The sequence below is a fragment of the Erpetoichthys calabaricus genome, chromosome 6 (genome assembly GCF_900747795.2).
Source record: "Erpetoichthys calabaricus chromosome 6, fErpCal1.3, whole genome shotgun sequence".
In the NCBI taxonomy this organism is placed as follows: Eukaryota; Metazoa; Chordata; class Cladistia; order Polypteriformes; family Polypteridae; genus Erpetoichthys; species Erpetoichthys calabaricus.
Window position 1 is genome coordinate 68,263,344 of NC_041399.2, and position 18,039 is coordinate 68,281,382.

The 18,039-nt window shown below is 36.0% G+C and overlaps 1 protein-coding gene across 2 annotated transcripts in view; it reads left to right on the forward strand.

Moving 5' to 3' along the window:
- Positions 1-18,039, forward strand: part of thoc1 (THO complex 1) — a 69,422-nt gene that overhangs the window by 20,037 nt on the left and 31,346 nt on the right. For both annotated transcript variants that reach the window (XM_028803655.2, XM_028803656.2), the window contains exons 9-13: positions 177-244; positions 3,253-3,361; positions 7,436-7,570; positions 7,824-7,924; positions 17,972-18,038. In XM_028803655.2, coding sequence (XP_028659488.1) covers positions 177-244; positions 3,253-3,361; positions 7,436-7,570; positions 7,824-7,924; positions 17,972-18,038 — 480 coding nt within the window. The remainder of the gene's footprint in view (positions 1-176; positions 245-3,252; positions 3,362-7,435; positions 7,571-7,823; positions 7,925-17,971; position 18,039) is intronic.

Here is an 18,039-nt window from a genome sequence, read left to right on the forward strand (position 1 = left end):
AGCCCATCAAAATTATGTGGCATGTTTTAAATATGCCTACCCTCACATGCTGTTCTAGAAACTTGTGCTGCAGCAGATCACTAAAAGGGAAGAGGCATAATTCCTAACCAGTTCATAAAATTTCAAAAGAGTTAAAGCTGCTGTTCTGATGGTTTCTAAATTGTTCTCATTTGTAGCACATTGAGGAAAAAGATGACAATATGGAGGAAGGCGAGATGGGAGATGATGAAACACCTACAACCAGGTAAGAAATTTTTGTAATTTATTGTTTGCGGCTTTTTCATTCTTTTTAATCATATATCTGTCCTACATGTGTTGTGTGGTTAATTTTTTTTTTATAACTAGTGGGCTTTGCCCCCTGCTCGCTTCGCTCGCCAAACCCTGTGTTTGGTTTTCTGGATACACACTTTTAAGATTTTTTTTTTCTTTGAATTGTTGCTATTTCATTAGTTTCACTTTTATTTCAGAACTTCTGTAAAAACAATATTTGTAATCTTGCGAGTCCCAATGTGCTGAATCTTTTTAATGAGGTCAGGATAGGTTTCTCTGTTTGGAATTTCAGCACAGACAAAACGATCTACATCATCAGCAGTTAATAATTTTTTTTACAAAGTAAAACAGTAAGTAGAGTTCTGCATTGGACTCCTGTCTGTAAAGTCGTGCTATTTTCCTCTCACAGTTCCAAAAGTACATGGGGTAACCAAGGTGATACCCCAGCTTTTGTCTAGGTTTTTGTACAAGGGCTAGACAGAACGTTTTTGACTCCTGGGGTAAATGTAGGTTTTTAAATAAGCAGACAGATAAATATATATACATTAACAAAGTAACCAATAAATGCATGTGCGGTAAACTCCGTTTTTGAAATTCTCAAGATTCTTTATTTGTCACATGCATAGTTATACAGGACAACACGCAGTGAAATGCATCCTGATCCATTTATTAAAAATTGTGCAAAGTTAGAAGAGTATCAGTTAGATTAACAAAAAGTCATAGATTGAAAGATAACAGTATAGTAGAACATAATAAATAAGTAAAATTATGTGAATAAAGTAGAATTAAATGTTAAGGTGCAATAGTGTAGTAATTATTGTGCAAAACAAAAGTTAGACTGGTGCATAGTTAAATGAGGCAGTTTGTTTGTTTGCGCTACTGCGATCTTTACTTTTTTTATATTTTCTAATTTTCCTACTTTCATATCCTTTAACTTTCTCCACATGTGTATAACGCCAACGTTTTTTTTTTTTTGAGCCTTTCTAATTTCCCTGGTTTCATGGTCTCTAACCTGCTCTGCATGTGTTTAGCGCCAACGTTTGTAAACATCTTTATGAAGTTCTACTTTGTCTTTTACACACTGTCTTTTAATTCTGAGCTGGATTGGACGTGCTTTTTTTTCAATTTCACTTGTTCCGGGCTGATAATTACTTTCCTTATTTACTGAATTTGCACCTCGATTATTCTTTTTTTGCTTTTTTCTGTCCAACGCATTTGAGTCTCTTTTCTCCGCGCTGCTTTCTTCTTCGATTATATGTTGACATTTAGTTTATAACTTACTGTCCTTATACGCCTTATATGCTCTGAGAGCCCTGGATCTGTGTGTGCTCAAATCTTTCACAAGACTGAATGTTTTGCTGCCTGTTGTCCTATTCGATAGATTGTAAGTAGGATGTGTCTTTGGTCTCGCGGGTAGATTGTAAGTAGGGTGTGTCTTTGGTCTCGCGGGTCTTTAAAATGTCTCCCGAGAAGATCACGTATCGTAGACTTGCTTTTTGCTTTCCAGGACAGGATTTCCTTTTATAATAGATAGAAAGTAAATTAGCCCTCTAATCGTTTGAAACTAAATCATCTGGACATCTTGGATACTTGCTGATGGATAATTTATTAAATGTACATTTCTTGTTAAAATAATGCTATTAGACTACTGATGAGTAATTATATGCTAAATGATCAAAAGCATAGAGTGGTGAAGAATGATCAAAATGTTTTAAGCCTGTCCTGTTAAGAGGAAAATTGGTAAAGTCAAACAAGTTTTATTAGCAATAATATATTTGATACAACATTCATAAAGTTTTTTTGTGTCACTGAAATGTGTCTTACTTTTGCAACTACTCTTTTAGCTTATTTGACATCACCCATCCCACAGAGGATAGCTCTTCAGATTGTGGTACAAATGGTAGTCACACGGAGCCAGTTCTGAAGAAGAGGATGGGTGTGGTGCCTCTTCAAGTCCATACTTTCTCATGTATTCTCAGGCAACAGAGTTTAGCATTTTCATCTGAGTAATGATAATAGCAATAAACGTTAATCTGTTTTTTCTGTTTTTATTCTTACTGCTATAAAATGTTATTGATTAAAATTATAACAAATGTCATTTGAGGTTCTATGCACAGTGATGTCCTGGTGCCATGTCCAGAGTTGTTTCCTTTCTCTGTATGCAGCTGGATTGCACACCTTCTCTCTACAATCATAAAATTGATTTTACAGACATTCAGGAAATGTGTGGTGATATTGCATCCATCCATGTTGCGAATATAGTGATCTGGGACATTTTGTCAGTTGTCTTACCAACTATACCAACACACCTCATGTGTGTGTGTTGTTTAGTCCATTGCTTAGTTCACACACTCTCATAATAAACCATTTTAGAGTTGCCAGTTGATCTAACTTGCATATCTTTGGGATGTGGTTAGCCCTGCTGTCTCATTTCTCCAACCTTCTGGGTTCTAATCTTGCACATGCATTCTCATTATAAAGTTTTCACATTCTCCCTGTGGGTTTTCTTTGAAAACATGCTAAGTTATCTTGACTGGCGTCTTTCAACTGATTCCTTTTCCCTGCTTGAGGGCATCCATTGGTCTGGCTTTCTTTCCATTGCTGTTTTCTGATTTTTACCACATGCTGTTTACCCCAAACTGCCCTGAATTATATGAACAAATTAAATAAATCCAGTACGTGAGTAATGACACTACTGGTTGCTTCACTGCAACAATGACAGACAAGGTGACTTTGCATGAATTCTGCATTTACAGACCAGGTGTTTAACAACTATTAACACTCTTATAGACCTGAATGCGCTTTTTTCTGTGCGGATATTTCCTGTATGCTTGTTTCCGGGATTCATTTCCTATTATATCTGAAATCTCAAATTACAACTGATTTTACCTTGCAGTTTGCCACTAATAACATTTGTCAACTTTTAACATTAACCATATATTAAACTATTTACCCACCTCTTATTCTTTTTTTATTTTATAGTTCAATACCAATAGACTATAATCTATACAGAAAGTTTTGGACATTGCAGGACTATTTCAGGAATCCTATGCAGTGCTATGACAAATTCTCCTGGATGACATTTCTTAAGGTAATTTTGAAGAAATTTGTTACATGTGTTTTTATATAAGTACACTAATTATCAGATGTTACACATCAAGCAATCATGTTACTAAGTCACTGCAGAGTTTGTGCATTTTCAGGGACTCTTTTTCAATTTTTCCTCCATCAAAATAAAGAAAGAACTTTAGAAGCTGACTTTTAATTACCTGTTAGGTTGGTTATAGAGCAGTCAATTCAAGATATTTTAAATGAGGCAGCAGTGAAGTATTCAGTATGCCAGTGTTTCTCCTTATTAATGAAACTATACTGTAAATTGGCATTAAAGAACAAAATTTTCTATAATTAAAATATGTGAAAATAGTTATTTATGAAAACGGGAAATAAAAAAATTAACATTAAGCTAAGAAATCTTCCTTTCCTTTTTTTTGCTTATTTACCACCTCTGTTTTATGTCATTACTAGCTGATTACCCAGTGGCTTCACTCACTGAGTGCAAGGGAAAAAAATAAAATGTAGTATTTATAAAATAAGTTTAATTGCCAATTTTATTTTTCAACAAATAAAGAGCACTTGCAATAACATAGAAATCAATATAAACAACATTATTAACATCATTATCATATGAGAATATGAAGTAATATATAAGAAGCACATTGCATATAAATATAAATTATTAAACTGTGAAAGCTTCTTCTATAATACGCTACCATGGCTGTTAGTTTGTCTGTCCAGGATTTAAATCACCTGTAGCTCGCAAACCGTTTCACCTATTGACTTGAAATTTGGTACACATATACTACGTGACGTCTACTATCCGCTTTTTGGGTGATGATTTTATTACTCTTTTTATCTTTATTTTATTTTATTGCAGAATCAACTCTCGGCAGCACGCAGCAGGGTGGCCGTGCAGTGGATGCGTACGGGCGCCATTCTCATTCCCTACCACCTTCGCTAATCATTCTTGAGGCAGATTGAAGACTTAAGTGCCAGATTAAGTCAAAAGTTAAAGAAAACGTACTAAGTAATTGCAACACAAAAACGTAATCAGTTTTAACGCGAAAAGATGCCGACGAAAGAGAAGCAGCAGGCTGCTAGGGTGGAGTAAAGAAGAGCTGCTCAGGAAGCAGCAAGCACATCAACCTCTGAGCAAATGAATGCAAAATGTACAGGGAAAGAGGATGAATACTATGAATGCTCAAGTCAAGTGTATTCACTGCATGTTATTGTGCAGTGCGCCATTACTCATATTTTGATAAAAGAATTTGAACAACATATAAGAAGCGTATAAATTATTAAACAGTAAAACATTAACATTTAAGAAGTAAAGATACATTGAGCACTACTGCATTGCTTTCGGTTATACTACATTTTTTGTTTGCCTATTACGTGCATATAAATGTATACATTTTTTGGTGTACCTACCCGAGAACACGCGACGTATAACTGACCGTGGGAGAAGCATGGATTTTAAACACGTTTTGAGTTCATCCGCTGGTGTCCCACGTGGAATAACTGGTAATGTTTGACGAAAATCTCCTGCGAGTATAACGACAGTACCTCCCATTATTTTGGTAGAATCTCTGAGATCTTGCATTGTTCGGTTCAAGACTTCATAAGCTCTTTTATGTGCCACGGTGCACTCATCCCAAACTATTATCTTTGAATGTTGCAAGACTTTTGCCTTTGCCTTTTGCCTTTGCCTTTCCGTATGTTGCAAATTGGATTTTCGTCGTGAGCGAGGTTTAATGGTAATTGCAATGTCGCATGTTCCGTTTCAAACGCGAAAAGAATTTTATATATATATAGATTATCAACCTTACTGACCTCTGAAATCAACATCTGCATTTGTGCTCTTGTGTTGACTAGCCAGAGAAAGTCTCTTTGTGTTATTGTGTCAAAAAACACCCCATAGTAACACATAAACATATGCAGAGAGAGATTATTTTTGCTGTGTAGTGATCTTACTATTTGCAAAAAAAAAAAAAAAAACAAAAACAAATTTTAAGTATTCTTGAAATTAAATCTGTGTCCACCAGGCACCTCAACCCCAACACAGATAGACTTTGGGCACAATTCTTAGACTTTGGGCACAATTCTTTGCAACACACGTGTTATTTACAAGGGGAAACACTTTTTTCTTTTATTCCCCCTACAGCACGGTACCATAAACAGTACTCAGCATTTTCCTTTCTCTTCATCTTTCCTCTACTTCCTGCCTCCACTCCTCCTCTGGCAAGATTTGTTTGTCTTCCAACCGACTCTGGCTTCCTTATTGAAGTGAGGTGGTTCCCTTTATGCTGCACTTGGGAGCACTTCAGGTGGCTCATCAGCATTATCTGGAAGTACTCCCAGGTGTGGTAGGGCTCTGCAGCTCCATCTGGTGGTCCTCACAGAACTCAACAGTGCTGCAGCGAAGTCCTAACTCCCAGCGTGTCCTGCAGGAATCCATGGAACCACAGCAACCCAGGGGGTTGTCCTGTGCACGTCTGCTTCCCTGGTCCTTCCCGTATATCCTCATAGTTGGGAATGCCTGCAGCAATCACAAATCGTCATTTGCTTAAAGTTAATACATTTAGGGTAATGTGACAACAGAACATGTTAGTTAATTGATTATTGCATTTTTGGATTATGCATCTACACTGAAATCCTTGAACTGTAACAAGATTGTGAGAAAATTTAGCTTTATCACAAATATAATGTTTAATTTGTTCATATATTAAAGGATTAAAGTTTGGTATTTTTCAAGTCGATGTTATTTTTTCTCAATCATGTTATATATTTGCCACATAGAAAAAAATTACAATTACTATCTGAGGAGGAGCATATTTTATAAATTTTATAATGTGTTTTTTAATGGAGCCAATGGGTATCGGGGTCGCAAGGTGGTGGGAATTAATGAATATGTCCTCTTTGAAGGCTTTCATTAAGGAAAAGTGCCTTCCATGTTTCTGAAACATGCTTGTGACAACAAAAGTGAACTGGATATGATACATTTTATCACAGATTCTTGTTAATATTTTCTCAAGGCAAGAATACATTTCTTGCTTGCTTGTTTACTTGTTGTGGATGGAGTTATGACAACACCCCCCTTTTCCAAGCTATATTCTGCTTATTATCCTACTTTTGCTTCTGCAGTTATGTTTCTTCAATGATTATGTCCTGCAGTGACTTGTAACAGTTGACAGATGCTCTCTTGGATGATGAGATTGTTTCCTAAATTACTCCTGTTTTCCATGTAGTACAGTCTGTATTGTAATTATTGAGTAGCCTACAGATCAAGGTTCATGCCAAGTGTTGGCATCATGGTGAAGAACGCTCATCAGAATTTCATGTTACTTTATATAGAAAACAGTAAATTTAAACTAAACCCTTGAACTGCATTGTATTTTTAATAAAAGCCTTAGATGTTTGAAAGAGCCAAGCCACCTGCACATCACATTTTTGGTGGCATGATAAAAAAAAAAAACTCGGAAAACAAAAAGGGTGAGGTATACCATAGAGCCTTCTTCTTTCGACTGCTCCCGTTATGGGTTGCCACAGCAGATCATCTTGTTCCATATCTTCCTATCCTCTACATCTTGCTCTGTTTCACCCATCACCTGCATGTCCTCTCTCATCACATCCATAAACCTTCTCTTAGGCCTTCCTCTTGCCTGGCAGCTCTATCTTTAACATCCTTTTCCCAATAAACCCAGCATCTCTCCTCTGCACATGTCCAAACCAACGCAATCTCGCCTCTCTGACTTTGTCTCCCAACCGTCCAACCTGAGCTGACCCTCTAATGTACTCATTTCTAATCCTGTCCATCCTTATCACACCCAATGCAAATCTTAGCAATCTTAGTTAAAAAAAAAAAAAAAACTGAAGTTTTTTGAACATCCCTCATACATACTGAATCCACCATATATTATCATTACAGATGTAAAGAAGTACTATATAGAAATGTGTTGTGCTGTATGTAGTTTTAATCATTTTATAGTTGATCAGTGTATAGTTCCAATGTCCATTTGCAGAAGCAACATTTATTTACTGTTCTCTAATATTAATTAAATGGTTTGTTCTCATTTTAGCAGGCACTAATTTATTCTTTTTCATTTTATAGTACTCTGATGAGACCCTGGCTGTGTTTAAAAGCTATAAATTGGATGATACTCAGGCTTCCAGAAAAAAGTTAGAGGAATTGAAAACTGCAGGAGGGGAACATATTTATTTTGCCAAATTCCTAACTAGTGAAAAGGTATTTTATTTTTTAAGATTATATGTCAGAAGTGCTTGTATTGCATTGATACCTAAGAGATACTAACATTGATTCATATTATCTTAGGACTTTAGTGACAAATAATACTTTTTTGATAACTAAAAGCTGACACTAAAAAAAAAATTGATTTTAATTGTTATTTCTAGTTCCAAAGATTCCTGCCAGTGTTATTGTCCTAATATCCTTTATCAGTGTAAGCAAGTAACAGCAATTTTTCTTTCTTTTCATACAGTTAATGGATCTACAGCTAAGTGACAGCAATTTCAGACGGCATATACTAGTTCAGTACCTTATTCTATTCCAGTATCTAAAGGGGCAAGTTAAATTCAAAAGGTAAATCCTTTCCCTTTGTCTATTCGTATGAGATCTTTGACCACCCAGGTTGCAGTATAATTGTTATAGGAAAATTATTAGACTAGATTTATCCTGGTTAATGTACAAGAACAATAATATTGTATGTATTTCCTAATATGCATGAAGAAACTTGCACTAACAGGAAATTTTGCATATTTTAACACTAGAATCCCTGAAGCCTACAAAAATATTTGTACCACCTTAAATATTCTCGCGCCTCCTCCTCAGTGTCTGTTTTGCAAATGTGTCAATCAGCACTGGCAGCAGGCAACCTGCTCACTCATCCCCCACCAAGGTAGCTGAAGTCAAGTCAGATGCAAAATTCTCCAAGCTGAAGTCACTTTATGTAGGAGTTAGGTGTCTGGAATTGTATAGGGTAAATAATATATCGTTATTTGGAATACATAAATTTCATGTTTGTTCCGTGTCTACAATGATCTGTGTAATTGTAGGATGACAGGAAATGTGAGGCAAGAAACTTTTCATGTTATAGTAATAATTGACAAAATGTTGATGTGAAGTGTATAATGTGTGAAGACCAAATGTCAAAAAAGCACTTTCACAAAAGGTATAGCAAAACAAGAGCACTTTTATTGAAGAATATAACCAAAGAAAAGAAATTGTTCAATTTAAATGTTATTAGCAATGTTTAAAAAGTGAAGCCCAGCTCTCAATTGATACATAGTAACCACGTCAGCTTGGCTGGTGCAGAGGTAAAGACTGCAGTTTCATAATCAAGAGGTTACGGATTCGATCCCGGGTGTTCTTCACATTTACCATTTTGAGTAGTGCACTGCTATTATTGTTACTATTATGTAATAAAAACATACATTTGATCCGAGTATGTAAATTTATGGTACTTGTAAAAGTGCTGAAGGGATCAAAGCAGACATACAAATGCAGCTCAGTCATTTCTTCTTGGTGTCTTGTTGAGTAAACATACACTGCAGTGTCTTTGGATGTTACTTCAACATGTCATTTGAATAATTTTTTTATTCAAGAATCCAAGAATAAAACTGAATAAAAAATTGTTCAAATGACATGTTAATATGAATTAGTGCTGGGCAGTATACCGGTTCTTACCGAAAACCGTTTTTTATTTTTGTTATGATATGGATTTTTGTTATACCGCAACACCGGTTTAAATTGCCTAAACGACATTCGGAACGTGACGCAGCGGGAAACTGTTCACGTGGGGACCTTTTTCACTGCTACACCGCTAATCACAGCGGTGCTGCGCATGGGCTGTTTTTCACTGCTATACTGCTAAATAGCTAGTGGTAGTGTAGGTATTGCACTCAGAAAATGGACAGAGAACATTCCGAAACTGAAACTGAAGCTGTAGCAGACGATAAAGTTGAACATGATGACAGAATAACTTTTGCCGAAAAAAAGGAGTCGCGTCCATCTTCTGGAGATGCTTTGGTTTTAAAAGGTCAGATGTGGACCATTATGTTCAAATGTGTAAGTACTGTTTCTATACTACTGGATAATACTGCAAGCCAAGTTGTACTTGTTTTATTTGTTTTCAATACTGTGTAATGTACCTGGATACTGTGTAATAGTGTGACGACATGTTGACTTTATTCTCGCCGTTTATGTCAAGATTAAAGTCGACATGTTGACTTTATTCTCGTAATTTGCCATTAAAGTAGAACATCGTAAAATGAATATTTAATTTACTAGATTTTCTCAAACCCTGTCATAAGTTATATAGCACATTTAATGCTTTGTGTTAAGTGTTCCCCGAGCCATGTTAAATCGAGTACGTGCTTCTTAAACTGACTTCCTGTTGTATTGAGGAAGCACCCGCAGCGATCGCCGCACAGAATACATTCACTTCATGATATTCCTACTCTCAGATCATTTAAAATGCTAAGATAAATACTTGATATCATTTTCATGATGAAATGCATTAAAGCATGTATTAATCATGGAGGTTACACTGCTGCCTCGCAGTAAAGGGGTCCTGGGTGTTCCCTGCTTTGAATTTGCATTTATTTCTTTTGTGTTTACTCGGCGTGCTTCAGTTTCCTTTCAGAGTCATGTAGGACGTGGGATTTTGTTATACTATATTGATCCTGCTAGTGTATGTGTTGCTCGTATTCACCCTGCGATGTGCTGGCGACTCGTTCAGGATTTTCTCCTGCCTTGCACACAATGTTTGCTGGGATGGGCGCAACCCTGAATAGATGGCATAATTAAACATGTATAGCGAAGATATTTTTAAAGTTCTGAACACTCCGTGGGCTAAGTTTATAACTAGTTTCAGTTTCACAAAGACATTTATCGTGTGGTGATTGGTAATGTGGAGAAAGTAAAAGGAAGGATAGGAACTGGGATTTTGGTACGTCAGGCAGACAGCACGCGTGCAATAAAGAAAGTCCGCTCAGAAGAACATCCATTGAATTCTGTGTTCGTGTCTCCGACCACCAGATCACAAACCCAACATTTACACAATATTTAAGTTAAACCTGTGCGATACCCATTCATATATCCAGTTTTTTGGAGCCTCGTCACACCTGCCATAAAGGTCTCTACACTGAACGTACACCTGGGGACCCCTTACTGCCAGGGAGCAGCACTACCACCTCACTACCGTGCATGTTTAATACCTGCTTTAATGCATTTCATCATGAAAATGATATCAAGTATTTATCTTAGCATTCTAAATTTTTAGAGAGCAGGAATACCATGAAATGAATGGATTCTGTGCGGTGATTGCTGCCTCTTCTAAGTGCGGAGGAAGTCAGTTTAAGAAGCATAGTGATTAACAACTGGGTCGGGGAACACAACACAAAGCATTTAATGTGCTGCATTAACTTATGACGGGGTTTGAGAAAATCGAGTAAATTAAACATTGATTTTAGGATGAAGTTTAGTTTATGACATTCTACTTTAATGATAGATAGATAGATAGATAGATAGATAGATAGATAGATAGATAGATAGATAGATAGATAGATAGATAGATAGATAGATACTTTATTAATCCCAATGGGAAATTCACATTCTTCAGCAGCAGCATACTGATACAATAAATAATATTAAATTAAAGAATGATAATAAAAATAGAAAAATAAAAGTAGAAAAGTACACATACATATACAGTCATACACGGAGCTGCTGAAAAGTGAAGTAAACTATGAGAATAAAGTGGAAATGTCGACTTTAATCTTGACATAAGCGTCAAAATTAAAGTGGAAATGTCGAGAATAAAGTCAGCATGTCGACTATATTCTTGACATATACCGGTAGTTTGTTTTTTTTCTTCCCTCTGTCCATATTTTTTTTTTCTTCACCATGGCCCTAATGCACTTCCGTAGGGCTATACCACAAATAGCATACAGTAAATGCAAGTTGCAGTTATTTTATTTATGTATATAGCTTAGCTTGAAGCAAGGTCCATATTAATGCAGTTTGCCTAAATGATGGTACAGTTGGTAAGGATGTCATCACAAAGTTGCACTTATTTTATTTTATTTTAATTTGGTGAATACTGTGTAATGCACCTGGGCTTGAAGTCTTGAAGTAATAGTGCCGCTATCAGTAATAATACTATTATTTATTTTATTGTTATTATTTATTAGTTTAAATATTATGCAGTTTATTGATGGTAAAGTTGTTGAAAAAGTCACTTTAACATGTCAGTGGACAGAGATGGTTAACATTAACAAAGTGTAGTTGGTTCACAAAAATATTTACTATTTATTCCTTTTCTAAGACATGTTCAGTGCAATACAACTTTTGACAAGCACCTCTGGATATTTTACTAAGTCTAAATGCCTCTTTGGATGGTTGAAAATATGTTGTCAAAATCATAGTTTAAGTTTTTGCAAAATTTGTTCAATAAAAAGGTTGTATATTTTGACTGCAACTGTCATGCAATGTGATTCCTTCTCTTCATTAGATAGATAGATAGATAGATAGATACGTGTCACCCTCTTGAAAACTATCACTTTATGGGGCCGTGCAAACCTGTATTAATACTTGTGTGCACATTAAAATGTTTTTTTGTACAATGTACAATTCTCATAACAGTGGAATAGGTTATTCTTAGCCAGTCTACTGCAGTAATTGCAGTGGAAAATGTGGTTAACATTCACTCATGCATGGGGAAAAAAATACCGTCCAATACCGTGAAACCGGGATAATTTAGAAAAATACAGTGATATAGAATTTTGGTCATACCGCCCACCCCTAATATGAATGTCTGTGTGCGAGGAATAGTAAAATCTTTTACAAGTACCATAAATTTACACATGTTACAGACTCGCATCAAATGTATGTTTTTGTCATTATTAATAATAATAACAGCTCACTACTAAAAGCACTAAATACAGAGGTGATGTGGGATTTGAACCTATTATCTTGAGCTTGCTTACGGGTAGCTTATCACCTACGCCATCTGCGCAGATCCGCGACAGAACACCGTTACCACTGTGACAACTGGTTGAAAATGAAATGCTCAAACACACACATATGTGAACATCTTCTACTTTGTACCATCTGATAGCTGGGCTTCATCATCATGTCAGTTGAGCAATTTCTTTTCCTTTGGTTTTATTCTTGGATAAAAGCATACTTGCTTTGTTACACCTTTTGTGAAAGTGTTTCTTGGATATTTGGGCTTTACACATCCTACACCTCTCGTCAAAATGATGCTATTATGTTATTACTATACAGTAATCCCTCGCTATATCGCGCTTCGCCTTTCGCAGCTTCACTCCATCGCGGATTTTATATGTAAGCATATTTAAATATATATCGCGGAGTTTCCGCTGCTTCGCGGGTTTCTGCGGACAATGGGTCTTTTAATTTCTGGTACATGCTTCCTCAGTTGGTTTGCCCAGTTGATTTCATACAAGGGACGCTATTGGCAGATGGCTGAGAAGCTACCCAACTTACTTTCTCTCTCTTTCTCTTGTGCTGAGGTAGGGGGGTGTGAGCAGGGGGGCTGTTCGCACACCTAGACGATAGGGACGTTGCTACCTTCTGTGTGCAGCTGCTTCCTGAAGGACATGCTGCACGGTGCTTCGCATACTTAAAAGCTCGAAGGGCACATATTGATTTTTGCTTGTTTGTTTTTCTCTGTCTCTCTCTCTCTCTCTCTCTCTCTTTGTCTGCTCCTGACGGAGGGGGTGTGAGCTGCCGCCTTCAACAGCTTTGTGCCGCGGTGCTTCGCATACTTAAAAGGCAAACAGCCCTATTGATTTGTTTGCTTTTGTCTCTCTCTATCTCTGTGACATGATCTGCTCCTGACACGCACTCCTTTGAAGAGAAAGATATGTTTGCATTCTTTTAATTGTGAGACGGAACTGTGATCTCTGTCTTGTCATGGAGCACAGTTTAAACTTTTGAAAAAGAGACAAATGTTTGTTTACAGTGTTTGAATAACGTTCCTGTCTCTCTACAACCTCCTGTGTTTCTGCGCAAATCTGTGACCCAAGCATGACAATATAAAAATAACCATATAAACATATGGTTTCTACTTTGCGGATTTTCTTATTTCGCGGGTGGCTCTGGAACGCAACCCCCGCGATGGAGGAGGGATTACTGTAACATATGAAAACATTTTCTGATTTAGCCGTGTTCAGAATTTCTTTCCTCGCATTTCCTTGGTCATTCTACCACAGATCATTGTAGACGCGGATCACACATGAAATGTATTTATTTCAAATTACGATATTTCATTACCTATGTAATTCCTTACAAACGCATCGCCAGATTAACACTTTAACACAGACTTCATCTGTGAGGATTGCAGCAGGGAGATGACTTCATCTGACTGAATGGGGTGTGGAGGGTGTAGCAGGCTGCATTTTGCTAAACACCACATTTGCAAAACAAAGCTTCTTGACGTATGTCATGAAGAATTTAAGGAGGTCAGGGAAAACAAAAAAAATCGTAAGCTTCAGGGATTCTAGTGTTAAACTCTGCTATAGTTAATGTCTTCTACTTTCTGTTGTTGTGTTTGACTTAATCTATTGTGTTGAGGGCAAAAAATCACTGTCAGTATCTCTAGATACCATAAAGGCTTTGACAGAGTTAAATGTTGTTACTTATTTATTACCTTATATATTTTGTGGTTTGATCCAATATTCTCATTTGAATTAAGCTATTATAATCTACCCCTAGATCGGTTCATATAAACACTATTAATAATCATTTTGCTTTGAGACTTGCAACCATCAAGAATACCCTGTATTTTCAGTTCTTTCCTGTTACAGTGGAGCTGCTTGTTTTATACTACACAGTTGGCCAGAAATTCTGTGAATTTTACAGAATGAATTTAAACAAATTTAACCAAATTGTATCTTCAAACAAAGCTAAATATAACTGATAAATATTGAAGTGATTAAACTATTACCTGTAATGGAAGAGTTTGACAGAATTGCTGAGTTTGTTAACTATCAAAAGATGTATGTAATTCAAGCTTACACATTACCACATAAAGTGATCTTTGATCTTAACTTGCATCAGTTCACTTGACTAAAGTTTATCATTACACATTGGCTCTGAGGTCTGCATCAATTCAATGTTAATAACCTTGTAGGAACATGTTAAGGACAGCTTTAACAGCTGGGGCCTCATATATAATGCTGAGCATAGAATTCACACTATAAAATATGGCATACGGACAAAAACAAAAATGTGCATATGCACAAAAAAATCCAGATGCATCAAACTGTGTGTACACCAAGTTCCACATACTTCCCCTTTATAAATCCCAATGAACATAAAGTTTAACACACGTGCATGCACTTACAGCCCAACTCCTTCCAGAATTTTTCATATTTTAATATGCAAATCAGTATAAATAACACCTTCCATTTGGTGTTTTATTAAAAGATAATGGCAAAATCACATGGAAAAAACAATTTCAGCCGATGCACAGTAGAGACAAGGAAAAATGTACTGTTTGTTGGCTTAAGCAGTGGTATAAACAAGAAGACAAAGTTATGTTGTGATACAGCATGGCAGAGACATGTCGCACAGTTCCAAAAGTAAAAAAGGCAGGTTGCAGCCAGCCATCTGCTTAATCATATTTCAGACAATATTGCAAACACTGATTCCCGTGCTGATGATGCAACTCCATGTGGTGATGGTGCTGCTGTGCCCAGCACGTCTTCAGATGCAGGCTGCACACACAACTCTGCCTCAGAAATCACTAGGCGACAATCTGGCTGTGAACTGCTTGACTTTTGCTTCACTAGTTGGAAAAAGCACCTGCGACTCTACGGAGCTGCTGTTTTTATAGGTACTCCAGCTATATATGATGTGGCTGATATAATATGTCCAGTGCCATTGCAATAGCAAAGTGCATACAGCTGACCACTCCGATTACATTTGGATACCCAGACATTGCGCTTTGATGTTTCACAGTTCAACCATAGGGTAACAAACTCATATATCTGGATGACAAGCGGATAATACCATCCTGTACAGCTGACATGGCGTGACTCGGTGATGTTTGGGAATTACCCTATTGAGTAGCACTGCTTTGACACTGAGAGCTGCCAGTTTGCAAAACTGAGCAGATACATGCGTACGCAAGGTAGAGGGTTACAGTGAAAATGTGCGTAGTTTTATGCCACATTTAGTTTTTATCCATCTCAAAGTGTGCGAGGTATAATAAGTATTTTTGTGCGTTCGCACCATTTATTCACGAGGCCCATGGTCACTTCTTCAGGTATTGTTAGCTGTAAGAAGTTACATTATTAAAATAAATAATTTACCAATTTCTGAATATTACCGTATTTTGTTTGTGTTTTCTAAACAAGTCTGTCTTTAAAATCTGGATGCATCTTTTTTATAGAGTTTTTTAAAAAAAAAAAACAATCCTTAGGACACTAAAAGTGGAAGATAGTTGTACTAGCAGCATTTGTCTGTATCATTTAGCAACAATTTCATGGCCCATGCATCTTGTGGATCAACACTCACTGAAATTTTGGTATTGGGTTACCTGAAGACAGATGTAAATCTTTCCAAATTAATATTACTTTTCTCCTTTTTTTTATGTGTAATATTGTACATTTTAGTATGCTAAAAATAAACAGCATTGAGACCTTTAAATACTTGTATATCAATTATATATTTGTATCATTTTAATTGCTTTGCCACTAATGTATTACTGTTGTTCATCTGTGAAATTAACCAAAGCATTTTTTGCAGCAAATTTGTTGGGTTCACCAGATTTTTCCCTGGAAATTCTCCATGTAGCCAGCTTCCAGGCACTGTGTGATTCTTTGTAATGCCAATGTGACATCACAGTGCTGTAGCAGCCAATGTTTGATGGGATGACACTACTCAATTTATGCTATCTGCAGGACTTGCTTTACTAATGTGTGAATAATTTATGGCATAAACAGGCATCCATAATATCAGTACCGATCAGTACCCCAGCTGGATTTGCATGCATTTTTAAAGAAAGAAAAAAAAATTTCCTTATTACATTTGTTGCCCATAATGAAAATATTATGAAAATACTTTGCTGTTTTGCATAGATTCTTTCTTACTTGTGTCTGTGCTGCTGAATTAAGCTTATTTACACCTCGCTATGTTGTGTAAATCTGGTAGTGCCCAGGGCATTCCCCCAAGTATATAATTAATTCAGTTCCTCTAAATCCTTACTGTAAATCTTCATACAGTATATCAATAGCCCTTTTAGCTTAAAGATCACCCTGCTATGACAATGTACCCTTTATTACTCGCTTGCCATAGCATTTTGAACAAATTCAGGTCTGTTGCTTGCTGTAGTACAATGGGGGGAAATTATGCCTTGTATTACATACTTAAAATAAAGAGAGTGTGTGTTATTTGGAATAGTTCTGCATTTTTCAACATATAGCAGTCCCTCATTAATGCCATCCTCAGCTAGCACTTTTTTTAGCAATTTGTGAATATGCTCAATTGATGCAATTCCAATAAGCCCTTTAATGTTTACTATGTTGACTATGGGCATGGTGCTATATAAGTAAAATGTATTTTTATTATTGGTTCAAAATTTATATACTCTCTCTTTTTCTGTGTTTATTGAAAATTGTGGCTTGAGTATGACTTTTTGGAGGACAACTTAATATTTAAATGTGTTTGGCTTACTGAATTGTAACATGTACTGTATTTTATTATTATTTTTAAAATCTAAAAAAAGAATAAATTGGAAAAATCAGTTTGTGTTTTTCCTCAAACAATGTAGCACATGGCTGGTTTTATATTTTTTAGTAATGCATTGACAACCTTACTTCACTTCCTTTTGAGGGATGTTTTTACCATCAACAGCTACTATATTCATTTTGTGTAGTTTTACAACAATGATCATTTGTTTTTAATGGCTATAGGTAATTTCTCACTACCAGGGCTGATTACATCTTGCCTGAAGAAGGGGCCTGAGTTGCCTCGAAAGCTTGCATATTGTAATCTTTTTAGTTAGCCAATAAAAGGTGTCATTTTGCTTGGCTTTTCTCTACATCTGTCTTCAGGTAACGCAATACCAAAATTTCAGTGAGTGTTGATCCACAAGATGCATGAGCCATGAAATTGTTGCTAATAATACAGACAAATGCTGCTGGCAATAAAAAATAAAATTAGATATAGATAGATAGATACTTTATTAATTGCAATGGGAAATTCACATAGTACAACTATCTTCCACTTTTAGTGTCCTAAGGATTGTTTTTTTGTTTTTGTTTTTTTTGTGTTAACTCTATAAAAAAAAAAAGATGCATCCAGATTTTAAGGACAGGCTTCATCCTTGTTATCATGTTGCAAACTTTAATTTCTAGCTAACACACTTTTAATTTAAACTTGTGCAATTTTATTTTAACATTACAAGGAATTCAATGATTAGTGCCAAATTTCATATATAAATTAATGCAGAAAAAAAATATTTTATTTCCTAACTTTTATTTAGGTTTATACAAGTGGTGGAGTATAAGAAAGAGTCATTAGTTTTAATATTGTAGTGCTATGTAAGAAAAAATTTTTCATGTTATGTTGCAGCTGATGTGTATTCTTATTTTCCAGTTCAAGCAGTGTTCTGACGGATGAGCAATCTTTATGGATGGAAGACACAACAAAACTCGTCTACCAGG